General features: G+C 35.9%; 1 protein-coding gene across 7 annotated transcripts in view; it reads right to left on the bottom strand.

Moving 5' to 3' along the window:
• Positions 1 to 17,465, bottom strand: part of LOC108719190 (piezo-type mechanosensitive ion channel component 2) — a 225,938-nt gene that overhangs the window by 60,558 nt on the left and 147,915 nt on the right. For 4 of the 7 annotated variants that reach the window (XM_018267875.2, XM_041566359.1, XM_018267880.2 and 1 more), the window contains exons 10-19: positions 14,260 to 14,298; positions 13,351 to 13,489; positions 12,714 to 12,856; positions 11,137 to 11,373; positions 10,901 to 11,015; positions 9,514 to 9,719; positions 9,050 to 9,198; positions 7,882 to 8,055; positions 4,287 to 4,328; positions 2,218 to 2,438 (exon numbers count right to left, since the gene is read on the bottom strand). In XM_018267875.2, coding sequence (XP_018123364.1) covers positions 2,218 to 2,438; positions 4,287 to 4,328; positions 7,882 to 8,055; positions 9,050 to 9,198; positions 9,514 to 9,719; positions 10,901 to 11,015; positions 11,137 to 11,373; positions 12,714 to 12,856; positions 13,351 to 13,489; positions 14,260 to 14,298 — 1,465 coding nt within the window. The remainder of the gene's footprint in view (positions 1 to 2,217; positions 2,439 to 4,286; positions 4,329 to 7,881; positions 8,056 to 9,049; positions 9,199 to 9,513; positions 9,720 to 10,900; positions 11,016 to 11,136; positions 11,374 to 12,713; positions 12,857 to 13,350; positions 13,490 to 14,259; positions 14,299 to 17,465) is intronic. The other 3 variants (XM_018267876.2, XM_018267881.2, XM_041566358.1) reach the window with 2 other exon arrangements.

The raw sequence follows: 17,465 nt of genomic DNA, 5'->3' as shown, positions 1-17,465 counted from the left end.
AGCAGAAAATTGAGCAGAGCAGAAAACAGCTGTATATGCTCAAATATGCTCAATAATTTGCAGACAATTTTTTTTTCTCTACTCATCTCAAATGGGAGAGCCGAGTTCTGTTCCGAGTTCTACAAAAAAGTAGGGCAGAAATGTTGTACATTATGTTTTGGGCTTCTATACCAGCCCAAGGCAACCACAACCCTTTAGCAGTAAAGATCTGCAACTTTGAAGATGCCCAAGTAGCTCCCCATTTTCTTTTCTGCTGATTCAATGCACATGCTCTGTGCTGCTGTCAGTTAATGAGCTTGGATCATTACTAATATAGAGATGCTGAACCTTTAGGCTGGTTTAATAAATCCAGTGTATAAAATATGGCATTGCTAGCCTAGCCATATTAATTTTTGGGATTTCGTTCTCCTTTAATTTCTCAGATTTATGATATCTTGCGTCAATTTAAATTTCTTTGACTTGATTAACTGACCAAACCCATCTACTGATCAAATGTTTCCATATAAACGATGCTGACGTGCCCCACTGGATAGAACAATTCTTGGCAATTCCAAGCTTCAAAGTTATTTACCGTATATACTCGTGTATAAGCCGACCCGTGTATAAGCCGAGGTACCTAATTTACCTAAGAAAACTGGAAAAATGTATTGACTCGTGTATAAGCCTAGGGGCCCCATGTCAGATTTCAAAATGTGAATGTGACCCGGCCGCAACAATTGGGGGACACTGGGCCATTTTGAAAGCGAACGCCGGCAGGGAAGGACGCGCCGCCCGGAGCTCCTGGACCTGCTCCGGGTGGCGACACAGGCAGTCACAGGCAGTCCTGCTGGGGCCGCGGAAAGGTATGACCCGCGTATAAGCCGAGTTTGAGTTTTTCAGCACATTTTGGGTGCTGAAAAACTCGGCTTATACGCGAGTATATACGGTAAGTGTGGAAATGTGGATTACAAAAATTGAGAAAACAATGTCAGAAAAATAACGCACATTTACATCTTATTTCACAAACTTTAAAACACTGGAACAAAGAAAATCGAAATACAGGTATGGGACCTGTTATCCAGAATGCTCGGGACCTGGGGTTTTCCGGATAACGGATCTTTCCATAATTTGGGACTTCATGCCTTAAGTCTACTAGAAATTCATTTAAACATTAAATAAACACAATAGGCTGGTTTTGCTTCCAATAAGGAATAATTAAATCTTAGTTTGGATCAAGTACAAGCTACTGTTTTATTATTACAGAGAAAAAGGAAATCATTTTTAAAAATTTGGATTATTTGGATAAAATGGAGTCTATGGGAGACAGCCATTCCGTAATTCGGAGCTTTCTGGATATCGGGTTTCCGGATAAGGGATCCTATACCTGTAGTACAAAAGGGTGGATACACTGGTAAGTTATTTAGTAAGTATTTAGTTAACAGCCCCATCTGAGATCACAGCTTGTAAACTCCTTTTGTATCAAGCTAAGAGTTTCAACTTGTTGCCTACTCTTCCTTGCAGATCACATATATTATTGTGCCATCTTGCATGTATAACATCTACCCACAGATTTTCAATGATGTTTAAGTCGGGGGACTGTGAGGACCATTCCAAAATCTTCAGCTTGCTTTTCTTCAAGTAACTCAAGGTGGCTTTAAGGTATGTTTAGGATCCATCCCTTTTCAGCTTCAAATTCACACTGGCATCCAAAATCTGTTGATATTTTTTGGAATGCTCTACACTTACAATGTTTCTTGTGACACTGGCTGCTACACAAACACAATGCATAATAAATCAATTTCTTTGTTTTGCAGTTGGCAAGGTGACTAGGTATTTTAACAGTGGAAATTGCAAACCGGAAGTGTTCCGCTATCTTTTTATAGCCCCCCCCAGTTTATATACATCAGGTAGCTTTATATTAAGATCTTCGTTACTTTGTTGTTGAGCGTAGGCCCATAGTTGTCAAGAGATTTTATTTAGCTCTGTACCAGGTGACAACTCCTTATGGCTATTAAGGCCTTAAAAAAATGGTGGACAAGTGGAAGATTTTCCAAACTATAATTACTGTTTTCTTTATTCATGTGTTCTAAAGTTGGTAAAATAAAAATGAACTCTGCATTTACATTTGCAAATATGTTTTTTAACTTATTGATCCCTGCAGTAGATTTCTAATTTTCACTTACAAACTAATATTAACACGTAATTTGGCAAGGGATGCCCAGACTCCTAATTAATTACCTGTTGTTGTTTCCTCTTCTTCTTCTGATTCTTCATCCTCAGCTTCTTCATCAGAATGACCTGATTCTTTGCTATCTCCCTTATCCCAGTCATCATCTGAGTCTTGGTCATGAGTTTTTTTTCCGTCATAAATTTCCAGACGCTTTTCCTCAAGCATTTCAGATTCTGCTGTTAAGTTCATCATAGTTATATCAGGCAAACTTCCCTCTGGGTGTACCAATCTGTGGGCAGAGTTTATTTGCCAGCATTACTTTCTAGAGATTTTATTACAAAACACTGCCTTTTATATAACATGGGTTAAATATATTTAATACAATTAATAATGTACATAACAATCTCAGGGCTGAAGATTTATGGTATGACGTGCATTCACTACTCTTAGTTCCGAAGTCAACACTTAAACTTGACACATTCCCCATGAGAGGAAATGGTCAGAGTTTAAGAGGTAGAAGCATGAAATGATAATGTGTCCTACAAGGAACATTTCATGGCTTCATAGCACTTACTCATTTTGCTGAATTGGAATTTTTTGCTTGATGCTGCTCAAGAGCAATTGAAACAGAGAGAGAAAAGAAGTGTGAGAATAGAAGCTTAATATAGATGGTAATATAGTAGGATTTCATGCAACAAGGCAGTGTTAAAAAAATGCAACTGTTCGCAACTCAGTGTTAATAAAACGGTTTTCCTGATGCAGTAAGAAGGGGTTGGCATGACTTTCCTGGTTCCTATTAATGCGACTAGATCACACAACCAGACTAGTTGGTTTATTTGACATAATTTACGAGCAGAAGTATGAATAATCCACTTAACATGCATCATTTAATAGAAATAATACCCTTTCCGAAAAAAATTATATTAAAGTTATATATATGTATATTTGTATATAAATATATGTATATATATATATATATATATATATATATATATATATATATATATATATATATATATATACACACACACATATATTTATATACAAATATACATATATATAACTTTAATATAATTTAAAGTATATATGTATATATAGTGAATAAAGTTCCCCCTCTTGTAAAATATAAGGATATTATAAGTTACCGAGGAGTTTCATGACCATATAAAAAGACGAGGCCGAAGGCTGAGTGTTTTTATACAGGTCATGGAACTCCGAGGTAACTTCTAATATCCTCATATTTTACAACTGGGGGTACTTTATTTATTATAATACACAAGTTTCAGTGAGTCATGTGACAGAAATGACATCAGAACTCACCGTTTATAACTGATGACATCACAACTCACCGTTTATAAGGATATAATTTCCAAGATATTCATGGCTTTGTGTATTATAAAAGTTATATTTTACAACCACATCATATAGCAAACAAAACATGAAATTTAGAACAAATTGCGTGCACTTGCAAAATTCCTATAAGCCCCAAATCCATTCCTTGTTGAAGTCCTTATGCCTTTAAAAATGTGTGTAGGTCTTGGAGATCTTTCCCCATATAAAATACCACAACAGGGGAATATAAGCAATGATAATTCAATGATCAGGAGGCACTTTCCCAAAATATGAAAAACATAACTAAAGGAAACTAGTAAAGACAACCACATGGAGTTTATGATTCTATGGTTATAGTGGCTTAGCAATCATATGATCATAAATTTGTGATGAAAAAAACATGTTTATGAAAATGTGCTTCCAAAAATGAATTTCTAGCAAAACATGGGGCTATGGAATACAACGAACAATCCTGGATTTTATATCTAGAATCTTTATATTTAGGTAAGTAAGCAATTATAGTATGTTTTTTTTTTATAAGTATTATCTTTTATATTTCTTTATTTTCATTATCACATAATGGCCCTTCAGCCAGTCAACATCTTTCAGGAAGTACTAGGGGCATCATGCACATAAGTTGTTGGTTGGAAAATAAAGCGAATAGACTTTGACCAGCAAAGAATTAGAGGTGATTTCTCTTTTACTTTTAAATTGGATCATGGAGCATAATCTGTTTGCCAATTGACTGCAGAAGCAGTCCATATATATATATAGATCTTTAGAAAGGAGATATTTGAATACCCACCTATTTATTATTAAGTAAACACGACCATTTACTTTGGCATGGCTACGAGATGGAAGCGGAAGAAGGCATGCAATGAGAAAATGAGTTAAGAGAAGACAGAATATGGTTAAGTAAGATGGAATACAGAATACAAACAAGAAAGCAAGTGTAGTTAGAATGCAAGGCAGTAAGTTAGCAATGCTGAATTAATGGCTAATGAAGATATAAAAGAAGAATATGTTTGCATATATGACCTTCCATTCCTATAAAGATTTTGGGGCAGCCTGAATATACATCTGGCATTGTTTTTGCTCTTCATACATATCCATACATGTATGTAACTACACATATCATGATGATATACACATTCTCTATAACCACTGATTTGGTGTCACAGTTTTTTTGTGTTTTTCATTACAAAACAATTTAAGGCATATCTGAACAACAAAAGCAATTTAAACTTAAAGTTAATATATTATATGAAACCTAAAGGTACAAAAAATAGACATTTTAGCACTGCATGGTGTGCCACAACCAATATAGCAGGTTTAGCAGAATGACACAAATGTTTCATTTACTTCTCAATGGACATTTTATTACTGATTTACAAACATAGGAGTTAATTGCACAAATGCACTTGTCAATGGCATCCAATCAGCAATTTGTTAACTACAGCGTAGAAAATGAAAGTTGCTATTGGCAACTGCACTTGTTCTCATTAAAAACCTATTTTGGTAAATGAACCCTGTGTGCTTGAACGCCCTTAGATTTAGATATGCAAAAACAAAGTAAAATCTGGGTGTTTACATACATTTGGGTAACTGTGTAAAAATAAAATGAAAAAGTGTGTTATTATGTGCAGGATCCCTCTGATCTTGCTGTGCTAAGGGTTGCCAACAAACACTTGGGTGTCAAAGATAAAAAGGAATCTGGAATCTTAGACTCTACCTTCTATGGGACTAATTCCAAAATACATTAATTATAAGACATTAATTAGCTGTTTTGGATAACGTTACCACTGAAAGTTTTATAACATAAAAGAGTATTAAGGAAAAAATAAGTAGGGTTCTGCTGTACAATACATTCTACAACACATTCCTGCGTTATGAGTTGGCAGCAGTATATAGCAACTATACTAATAAGGTCATGAACTGTGAGAATAATTTGTCAGTGGGTGCTACCAACAGATTGTATTTCCACATATGTCAAACTGTTTTTGGAAATACCTAAAGACTGTTAAAAAGTGATCAAAGACTACATGCTAAAGATAAAAATGTAAGGTTATATAAATATTTTGGACAGGTTCTCTTGTATTGCATCATTATAATTAACTAACATATTCTGCAGTCGCGACCTGTTGTTGAATTAGTGACAGGTTACAATTGGGATTGCCAGTATGAGTTTATCCAGCTGTTTCTGGGACTATAATTCCTTAGCCAAGGCTAACTGTATGGTTAAAAGAGGTGACTTGGAGATCATTTAAGGAGTAAGTTATTGTAGTCATTCTGTATCTCCTTTGCCATCTACGTAAGTCAACCAACAACCATACACAGGAATTTAGGATGGGCCAAACGGAGGCAGTTTTTTTTCTGAATAATCCCATTTATACCATACCTTGTAACTAGAGGAAATAAGATTACTGTTTGAGCAAAGTTCTTTATATTATGATCAGAACCAATATGGAGTATTATGCTTATGGGTCTATGTATTCACTGTATCAGCTTTGGCTTCTAATGGTGTAAGACTGAGAACGATACAACAAGACACTCTTTTGCTCCCATTGTAAAACGGTGGCATAATACACCACACGTTGCCAAGCTTAGCCTTGTAAAAACTGGAGTCAAATTTGAATGTGTTTCTCTTTGGTCAAAAGTCTTAACCTCTCCTCCTTTCCATCACCACTACTTCCCATTAATGCCTTGAACTACTTGATCCCGAACATTAACCTCCAAACATGGAGTGCCAAGGGTATCACTACAATTAGCCAACTGTACTCTATAAACGCCTTAAAAAAATTCGAAGATCTGACAGAACAGTATAACCTTCCAGCACCCCAATACTATTCGTACATCCAGATAACTCACTTTCTCAAGTCTTATCCCACCAGTGCAACTTCCTTGCGTCATAAAACAAGGATGGAATACCTCTGTGACAAGGCCTGGAATAGCAAAGCACTAATTTCTGACTGCTATAAACAACAACTCCAGACTCCAGAAGACTTCAAATTTTCATACATGCAAAAGTGGGAAGAAGATATCCAAACTCAGCTTCCTCCCCATATATGGCAACACTCTATATTAGCTCCTAAAGGAGCAACTAATTGTACAAACCATATTGAAATGCACACCAAATTACTACATCGGTGGTACCTCACCCCACAAAGAATAGCAAACATCAACTCCCAATACTCCCCACTTTGTTGGAGACAATGCGGAGAAATCGGTACATTTTTCCACATGTGGTGGCAATGTGCATCAGTTAAACCGTTTTGGGAAGAAATATTTACACTACTGAAAGTTAGACTAAGCTATGATCTGCCCTGCCTTCCACAGATAGGACTCCTACAAATCTACCCGAAAGACTCAATACCTCTCAACAAAAAACTACTTTTTCATATTTTCAATACAGCAGCTACCTTAATAGCAAGAACGTGGAAACAACGAGGAACACCCAGATTACAACATCTACTTCAACAACTGGACTCTAGAGAACAAATGGAAAGACTGGCTGCAGGGTCTCCGGAGTTACAATTAAAATGTAGCCAAATTTGGGACCCCTGGCACCCCCAAGCTATATAAATACCACAACCCAATTAGTTAAGTTCCTTAAATCTAACAGGCAATTTGGGGATCAGGCACCGTATCTCTATGTATAAACCCTGTACCCCTTTCACCAGCCTTGCCATGTACAACATATGTTCTATATTCAGTTACTCGAATATGTTATTTGTTTTTCTCATATCTTTTGGTTCTGATAAACGTTTCACGTGTTGTTATGTACTACATGTTCATATGTGCCTCACAAATGTAAACCCGAGGCGCTTGTGTACTCTAAGCAATCTTTATTCATAATAAACATGCAAGTTTAAAAAAAAAAAATTTGAATGTGTTTCTCTTAGAGTGACTTCAGCTGGAAGCAATGTAAAATAATGGCAGCAAATCTGGCGTTCACATGGAATTACACAGATCTTGATAAATTCACTTTTTACACCATTTTTTCGTATTTAGTTTTACACAGCATAATAAATATGCCCTGTAGGATTTAAGATTGACTGTTGTTTTTAATTGCTTGTCATAAAAGAACCTTATGCTTTAAATTTTGCCGAATATATTTTGTTATTTACATATATTTTTCCTAAGCTTGCTGTAAAGAAATAGAGGCACAGATCTGTCCAATGTACAAAGGTATTCACTACTTTTTAGATGGTTTAAAAAAAAGCCAAAACCCTTAACTACACTGTATAAAGATCACAAATAAACAAAATGGGAACTTGTGAGAATTCAAAATTTAAGGAAGCATAATTCAACTGACTTCTGTACCAAAAACAAGCACTTACATGTTGAAAAAATGCAAAGAAACAACAAACAAACAAAACCACAGTTTATTGTTTTCCCACCTGTAAATTGTGCTGTCCTGTTTGCTGGATACAGCCTTCAGGTCAGTAAGCTGGAGAAAACGGTCATGAAAGTAATGTAGGTGCAAAATGGTCACTAACAAAAATGAGGTTGGGATAAATATTCGAGTAAATAGGTCAGTCAAGTTAAATGTCTCTAAACCAAGATCTGCTAACCTGTAAAAAAAAAAAAAAAGCAATATATCATTAATTTAAGGTTTCCTTGCAACAATGGGTATGTAAAACACAACTGTTCACATTCAGTTGTCAATGCTTCAACATGGTTTCTATTCAGAATACTTTTTTGCACCTGTGAAATATTTTTAACTCTAAATTTTCTTCTATGCTATGCATTTGTTACTATAATGACTATTGGCATAATACTCACAAATACTATATGATACAACAGAAAGGAAAAACAATGGGTATGGAGAAAAAGAGATCATTTGTAAAATGTAGAAATTGTTGTTAGGACAAGAATGAGAACATGAGGTACTGTGAAGTTGACTGATGAGCAGACCAAAAAAAAAGGCGAGTCTAAGAGGATATGGACACGCTTTAATAGGCAAGATAGAATAGAACAGAAGGGGGTATGGAGTGCACTGACAGTGATCACTGGAATAGAGAAAGGAGGGTAAAGCATTTAGGGTTTATGTAATATAAGACATTAAGTTTGCCCGGGGCTAGTAACCCATAGCAACCTATCAGGAGGTGGAATTTACTATTATTGGCTGCCACTGGTTACTGCTCCTTGGCATACTTAGTGCTTTATCTTACATATGGGAGTATTATTTCACTTCACATATCATACCTGATGCTACAAAAACTATATCACAGGTGACTCATTAGTTCAGTCCTATGTTTATTGAACTAAGGAGCCACCTATAATATAGCGTTCTCTGTTTTTCCAAATCCTTCTCGAAATTAGTGCTGAACAAAGTTTGGTTCCAGTCATACTTCTATCCTTTATTGCCATAGCTCATTTATTTCAGCTGTATGTCAAGGATAAAATTGTTGGCACTTTGAGATAGTATGTAATGCCTTTCAATCTCTGCTTGCAAACACAAGTTGGGAATCATTAGGATATTTACGTTTAAGGGCTATAGTCCCATAAGGGGTAAGGTAACAGGTGCAAAGCTATTAGGTCACACACACCCTTAAGAACACTTACTTTTCCTTATCCAGCCCTGTCATATTCATCCAAAGCCCCGGAAATGATTTAAACTGGTAAGTGTAAATAAAAACAAGCACCAACATGGTGTAAACAACCACAGACATCCAAAAATATTTTAAAATCCGTCTCCACCATTCATAGTGCACCTAAAGAGGAAAAATGAAAGTATATAATTTTGAAACAAAAAAAGTACACGAGTTCAAGCATAAAAGAGCAGTTTTATTTAATAAAGGTGTGGTGTGTCATTGGTTGCAACCCTGGTATATGTAATGTAGCAAATTATTTAGGCACCAAGGGGTGGTATTGAGGAACTGGTGGTAAAAAGTTTTTTTGTGTGGCACATCATACATTTTACATCTATGGATTTTGTGTTTATGTAGATGTTCTTTGAACAAATTGTTATATTAGCAATCTTGCATTCATACAGATGATGAGCAATTGTTGCAAGCTGGATATCATACCTGATACAGAGCTACACAGAACAGGAAGAGCATCATGTAGATAATTTTGTACATAACTATTTTTCCTTCAAAACTGACAAAGAAGAACATGCCGCCACAGACGTAAATCCAGTACTTGACAAACATAGCCTGCACTAGTTTACCCAGGACCTTCATGATATCATTTTCATCATCTACTTCTTCTTCTTCTTCAGGCACTTCGCCTTCTAAATACAGAAATAAAATTGTTACTGTAGCCTTTGCTATTTTTTTACTTATTTGAGTGCCTGGTGGCTAGCCAGACAGAAGTTCATTTTTATTATCTGTCATTAACTGTACCCTGAACTGAATTATTTATACAAGCAGTATATCCCAAGCTACAAAGTGTGTTAACAAAACAGTGCCTGAATGCATCATATTACTTAAAAAATGGATACAACAAGGTCAGCTCTGTGTTTTGTTGCTAATGTGGATATTAAAGAAAATTAAACACCACGGTTGGTCCACACTTCATAAATCAGACCTGTGATAGAGAACAATGATCCCTCGAATTCCTTCTCAGCTATTTGAACAAAAAAATCCTATTTTATGTGCAATTTAAACTTGTGTGCGCATTTTTAAAAACTTTGTGCGCAGGTCAGAATAAATGCAAAATTTTGTGTTTTTGCACAAAATTATTTGTGGGCACAATTTGTTGTGAGCACTGGTCTCAAAATTTGTTTGTGTGCACAAGCATCGGACTGGGGTTTCAGGGACCCCCCCCGGCCCCCTGGGAGATATTTAAAGGTATACTATGCTGGAACAGGACCTGTTATCCAGAAAGCTCCGAATTAAAGGAAGGCCATCTCCCATAGATGCTGTTTTAATAAAATAATTTCACATTTCCACAAATAATTCTACAACTACTGCATTTTCTCTGTAATAATAAAACAGTACCTTGGACTTGATCCCAACTAGGATACAATTAGTCCTTACTAGAAGCAAAACCAGCGTATTGGGTTTATTTGATGTTTTAGTAGACAAAGTATGGTGATTCAAATTAAAGAATGGAAAAATCCCTTATCCAATAAAACCCCATGTTCCGAGCATTCTGAATAACAGGTCCCACACCAGTACTTTATATATAAACATTTGTACTATTTGTGCATGTGGAATTCTTCTGAGACAAACATTTGATTATAATAATCTATACAGTTCTGCTAGATCAATAACAGTCAACATACTATGCCTTTTCATAAGCCATTAGTAAATGAGAGCCGTACTCCTGGGTCACACTAACAGCATCACAATCACATACAGTAAAAACCCACTCCTCATTGGCAATGTATTGCCCACATTTGTACCACTTGCAATAGTAGTTATTAAACATAGTTTAAGCTCTTCTTCCTCTTTGAATTCTTCTTCTTACCTTTGTCTTGACTTCCAACTTTAATTTCAGATAACGCTGCTTCTTTTATTTTAAATGCTTTTTGCTCTGTAAGGTGTTGTCTGAGCAAAAGCCAAAAGGTGACTATGAAAATGATCTGAAATAAGACCAATAACATACAGTATGGTTAGCTAACATTTTAAAGCTGCTTTACAGGGTATTAATGTAAAATTCTAATTCTTGCTGTCATCTGTGGTCTGCACTTGACCTCAACTCACCTTTGATACAAGCTCATCTGGCTTTTTCCTCTCAAGGAGACCCATAACTTCTGGAAGCTCGTCATTTTGTAATGCTATGCTCCATATGTATTGTAATGTTACAAGTAAATTACCATAAATAACCATAAAAGGTGAACTAAGCATAGCATATTTCCTTCTATTTCTGACCATCCATAGAGCACAAGACCAGATTAGCAAGACAAAAGTCAACCAGCTGTGGTATGTGATGCTCCAAGCCTGCAAAAGACACAAATAACCAATATCAGAAGTAAGAAATATGCTGTGTGCAGCTACTGATGTGAAGCTGGGAATTATAATTCAGCAACAGCCAAGTGAGTCTTAAGGCCAATGACAAATCGCATATTTGTATATTCAAAAAAACATCCCTGGTTTTAGCCTTTGACATCCACCAAGGGACAATAACCACTAATGCTCGACAAAATGGTATAGTATTAAATATGTAGCTTTTTACAGTGTTTATAAGGAGCAGGCTGGTGACTTAAAAGGGTGGATTGGGTTTAAGAATTTGGTGCAGCAGGAGCAGAGCCTATCAGGTCAGGAAAACAAAGTTTGGGATGGGTTGACTGCACAATTGTGCAGGCCGGGGTTGGGGAATATTTGGGGAATTACACATTTACCAACAAGTACATTGTAATATTGGCCCTGGCGATACTCAACTGGTGTACTGACTGGGTCACTGTATCAGGGATCTGCACTGGGTTATTTTTTGATCATTATGCCCTCCTGGCATAAAAAAATACTGCCTTATGATGAACCTTGAGGGACAAGGAGTAGCCTGAAGAAAACACTAAAGTTATGCTGGTTTCTGCAGTGTATGTGTGCTTGTATCAGTTTGTGTAAGAGACAGCTTGCATTTCCCTGTATGTGCGAGTGATAGCTTATGTGGGCCAGTGTTTTGAGACAGCCAGTGTTTGTCTGATCACGAATGTGTACCAGTTGGTATGAGAGATAGCATGTGATTGTGAAGGATTGCCAATCCATGTGTGCCAAAATACAGCCTGCATGTGAGTGAGAAAATCTGTGGATGTCTTGTGAAAGACACAGCCTAGGTATTTCAGTGTTTGTTAGAGAGACAGTATTAACAAGTCACATTCCTTTTTGTGATGTACTGGAGAAATTTGGTTTACTGGTAAAATAGGATCATGCCTTATTCTCAAGAATTATAACAGTTCAGGTGGTAGTACAGGTATAAAACATCTGTCTTGTGGCTCCACAATCTATATGTAAAGAAGACAATGGCAGTAAACTGTCCTCGCTACTGTTCCATAAGTGGTTATGCGAAGTACCACAATATTTATGATATAATTGCCAACACTGGAAAATAATTTCCAGGGACACTTTGTTGTGGCGTCTTTTCTCTATAAGAGGATTGTGCTAGAGGGTAAAGAGCCACCATACATCACACGCTTTATGGTTATTGTAACAGCTTTTGTTTATACGCCACCGCAACTTTGAAAAAAAGGAAGCAGAAAATAATGTAATGGCTAAAAATAATATATTTCTACAATTAATATTTTACATACGCATAAAGAGAAAAAGAAACATCACATACATACCATCATTGAAATGAGTGCACATATATAACTTTGCTTCATAAGGAACTGGAATGCCACCACCATTACATGAACTTTAGTGTTTTCTTTTTCTTCTGTAACCTCTTCCGTGGGTTCTTCTTCTTGCTCTTCCTCTTCTTTCTTTTCTGATTAAATATGGCTTAATTATTCTCCGATATGGACTAGAATATCAGCTAAGACATTAATTTATTTATTATAATGGCAATATTATTTATTTGTATTTATTATTGTATAGACCCCTGTTTGTTCTATTGATTCACTGTTCTACTGTACAGGGCTGCATACATAAGCCCTGCACATACATTTATTGTTGTTTTATAAATAAAAATATACATACATACATAAAATATTATATTACTAATACTGTATTTAATTTACAAAATGTCATCTTCTCCCACAATGCAGTAAACTGGGGACACAGAGAAACACTCGGTAAGTCGAACAGCAGTATTTAGAAAGCACTGGCAGTTAGAAAGCCTATAGAAGGCATTTTTCTTTGGTAAACCATACCTTTGGATTTATTAAAAAAATCATTGGCTATTTTAATATGGGTGGTACACCTTTAAGTTAACTTTTAGCATGTTATAGAATATATATATATATAACCATATATTTTTACCTGAAGTTTCATCTGCATGGTCCCATTTATATTGTGGTGTAGAATACATGTCAATTTTAGTTGGACCATTTTCCACTGGAACTGATGAATTTAGTGAACAGTAATCTACAGGAGTCCCATTTACAGTTACTAGCAAAACCTGCAGAATGGTAATCAGTAAAATGTTTACATATAAAAAAAACAAGCCATATCAATACATTTAGACCATAATTACTATATCTTATGGACAGCAGTAGGTTGAAAAAAGATTGTACTAAAAAAGTATTTATTGACAATGTTTGCACTAAATAAAATCAAAGATTATCTTTCTGCATTGTGATGGGAAAGATACAGAGCTCCTTATGGCAGAGCTCCTTATGAGCCAAGTGGGGCAGTACAAAGCCATATTTAAGGAGCCCACTCTCTTCACTCAATTCAGGGCCCCATCTTTACTTCTTGATTATGGGGACCCAGCAGCTCCTACTATTTACCACACCTACAGATGACTCAGTATGCAGGAAACCTACTACAGTTTAATCTAAACCCTTTGTTAATTTATTTATTTTTAATAAACATATCATAATAACATTCCTTTCTGGCAGAGTCAAAGTATATATAAATCATTCTTTAGGGCCCCTGTAAACTCTAAACCTATACTTCCTGGTCCACCCAACAGTCGCATGATCGGTTTCTTTTATTTATGCTCCTGTACATTGGGCTGGTGTTCACTTTCAAAAATTAGCAATTATTAATTGTTCCTTTTAGCAGAACCTGACATTGTATTTGCAATCCAGTCAAGCAAATAGTTTTGTCTCAATTCCATTGTGTGTATGAGGTTAAAAGTAATTCTTAAGCCAATAATATGCTCTTCATTTATAAAAGAAAGAGGAAAAAAATAAATTAATAAAGGAAGTAGAGGTATATACTAACATCAGATGGCTTGTAGTCATCTTGAGTCATGGACAGAAGCTGCAAAAAGCAAGCAAGAGAAATTAAAAGTAGCAAATGCAATAAATAAGCTTCCAAATAAACCAGTGATGTCATACTGTGACCCTCTGGCTTCTGCTGATCTGCAACTGATGGCAGAAGGAGGATGACAGTGAGAACTATTCTCTGACAAAGCTACAGAGCCACAGGGGAGACATTGCTGAATATTAGGACAAGTATATCCAACCTGCAGTGCTCCAGTTGGCATTGCAGTCAGGGGACTGCTGGGCGTCAGAAACCTACTGGAAGTTGTAGGTCATCAGCACCTGGAGGGCAGGCTGGACAGCCTTGATACAGAGTAAATATTCAGCATATGGTTAAAGTTGAATTACAACAAAAGCATTATTTAAAGGAATACTGTAGAAGAATATTTGCATCTGTAACCATGTTTATATCTTTTACCCTGACAAAACCTAAGCGGTATGATGTGATTTTCAGCAGCCAGTAGAAATATTTGAACAGCAGAAAAAGTTACCACTAACTGCAAGTCTGCATTTAACACATGCATGCCAAAATATAAAAACCTTTATATCTATAGATAAATGAAAATATAGCAGAATAATTTGCCCACCGGTAACAGGCAGGTGTTTAGCTAGTATTCCTTTAAATAGGTGGCATATATGGAGTTAGTCTAAGCACAATTAAGCCAAAACAATGTACACCCTCTGAGAAGACTTTGTTCTAAGAAACAGCAATATTATTTTCATTTGTTTGTTTGCATTGAAAAGCTAGCAATGCGGAGGTTTAAATCGTGTGAATCTACCTTGCTTGTACTAGATTAAATAAACTGCAGCATATTAAAGGGATAGTAACAACAATCAATGGCAACACTTTGTTTCTTATCACGTGGGGTGTAAAAGGAAATTCCTGCCCTTACACACACTTCTGCACATACACATTTCATATACCGACAACAGCACATCATAGTATTGGTATGGAATCTATTACAGGCATGGGATCCTTTATCCAGAAACCCGTTATCTAGAAAGCTCTGAATTATGGAAAGGCCATCTTCCACAGACTCCATTTTATCCATATAATCCAAATTTTTAAAAATTATTTCCTCTTTCTTTGCAATAATAAAACAGCACCTTGTATTTGATCCCAACTAAGATATAATTAATCCTTATTGGAGGCAAAACCAGCCTATTGGGTGTATTTAATATTTACATGATTGACCTAAGATATGAAGATCCAAATTATGGAAACATCCGTTATCCGGAAAGCCCCGGGTTCAAAGCATTCTAAATAACAGGTCCCATACCTGTACCTAGAAAGTGTCGAACCTCAATAAGGGGTTTTTCTGTAATTTGGAGCACAATGACTTAAAACTACTAAACACACTGAAACATTAGGCCACCAACATGAATTTATGCTAGCTTAGTTAACAATTACAAGGTAACGTCTTTCTACTACAAAAAAAAGCTAATTAGTGAATTTGAATTGTTTTAAAAATTTTTGGCTGCAGAAAAGAGTAGTGTATATTAGGAGAAGTCCCAATGATTTTTTTGATGTGCGCTGGGTTTCGGGCAATACCACATAGTTTTCGGGTGAAAATTATGAAAAAATCTTGAAAATCGTATGGAAAAAGTACGAAAAATTCATGAAAATCTGATTTTTTCCCGCAAGGCAAATTTTCGAGCAAAATGTAATAATAAATAAGCATAAAAAACCAGAGTGGATTTGATCGGAGTTTGTAGCAGAAAATATTGAGATAAATTCGGACATTGATAAATAACACCCTAAAAGTGCATAGATTATTCCAATTATGTTTAGTACTATATGATAACATAGACATCCCATTCATGTTAATACATTAGCAGTATATATGTTAATCCATTCATATACAGCACATGAAGAACAGGGCAGATTTATGAAATATCAAACTTGGCAATCTTAAAACATTCCCACCACTTCAATATTTTCCTATTTATTACCACTTTCCTAGTTGTCAGAATTATCAAAAAAGATACACATTCCCCATTCTGTTCTTTGGGGTTTGAGAGCTCAAAAGCAGAGCAACACAGAATGTCCCTCTAATCATCACTCCCCACTGTATTAAGGATCCCAGCAATATTTTCTGCAATACTGATATCTTTTAATGGGGCGGTAAACAAAATTAGCCTGCATTGAGAAATCAACCCTTTAGCTAATTTATAAAATTAGGTACACTATATACAGTAGCTATATTTTAGTCTCCTATAAATAAAAATGTGCCTACACATTTATAACTCCCCTCTCACAACCAACTTCCTCTGTAGGCTTTAGCCTAAACAGGAGGGTTAGGTGGGAAAAAAAACTGCAGGCGAAAGGTAAAGGCATAAACTCCAACCAAGCAGACAAAGGACTCCTAAACCATCCAGGCAAGGAGCAGTCAACATATCTGAGAATTAAGAAGCAAACGCATTTCTCATACATGCATGTTTATGAAAGGGTTTATCACAAAAATTTCACAACTAAATTGCCCATCCTTTAAAGGTTTCCTGTATCCATAAAAAGGTTACAAAACACATATATATTTTATAGGTTATACCACATATTTAAAAGCATATGGCTATTAGAAGTCACTAAAGGCCTCATATTTCAAATTACTTTAAAATATATTATTTCTTATAAAACCTGGGTTTCATCAAGTCATGTTACACAAGTAAAATCACAAGCGCCACTTATGACTGATTGTACCACTAACTACACATTATAAAGATATCTTTACAGGTTATTCATGTATCTTGTGTGATTGACAGAAAGAAAGGGAAAGTTGTACATAATAATTTAAAGTGATACTGACACTAAAAATTTTCTTTTCAAAATATTAATCTACATCAAGAGTTACCTATAGGTCATGTTGATCGTTTTTCGCTGATAGTTCTGCTTTTGTAAGTAATTGTCACTTGAAGTTCCTAAACCTGACTGTTTTGCCAACCTGTCCCTTCTTAACTAGAGATGTCGCGAACTGTTCGCCGGCGAACTTGTTCGCGCGAACATCGGGTGTTCGCGCTCGCCGGAAGTTCGCGAACGTCGCGCGACGTTCGCCATTTTGGGTTCGCCATTGTTGGCGCTTTTTTTTGCCCTCTCACCCCAGACCAGCAGGTACATGGCAGCCAATCAGGAAGCTCTCCCCTGGACCACTCCCCTTCCCTATAAAAACC

Source organism: Xenopus laevis, chromosome 6L, assembly GCF_017654675.1.
Source record: "Xenopus laevis strain J_2021 chromosome 6L, Xenopus_laevis_v10.1, whole genome shotgun sequence".
NCBI lineage: Eukaryota > Metazoa > Chordata > Amphibia > Anura > Pipidae > Xenopus > Xenopus laevis.
This window is presented reverse-complemented; position numbering and strand designations above follow the sequence as displayed.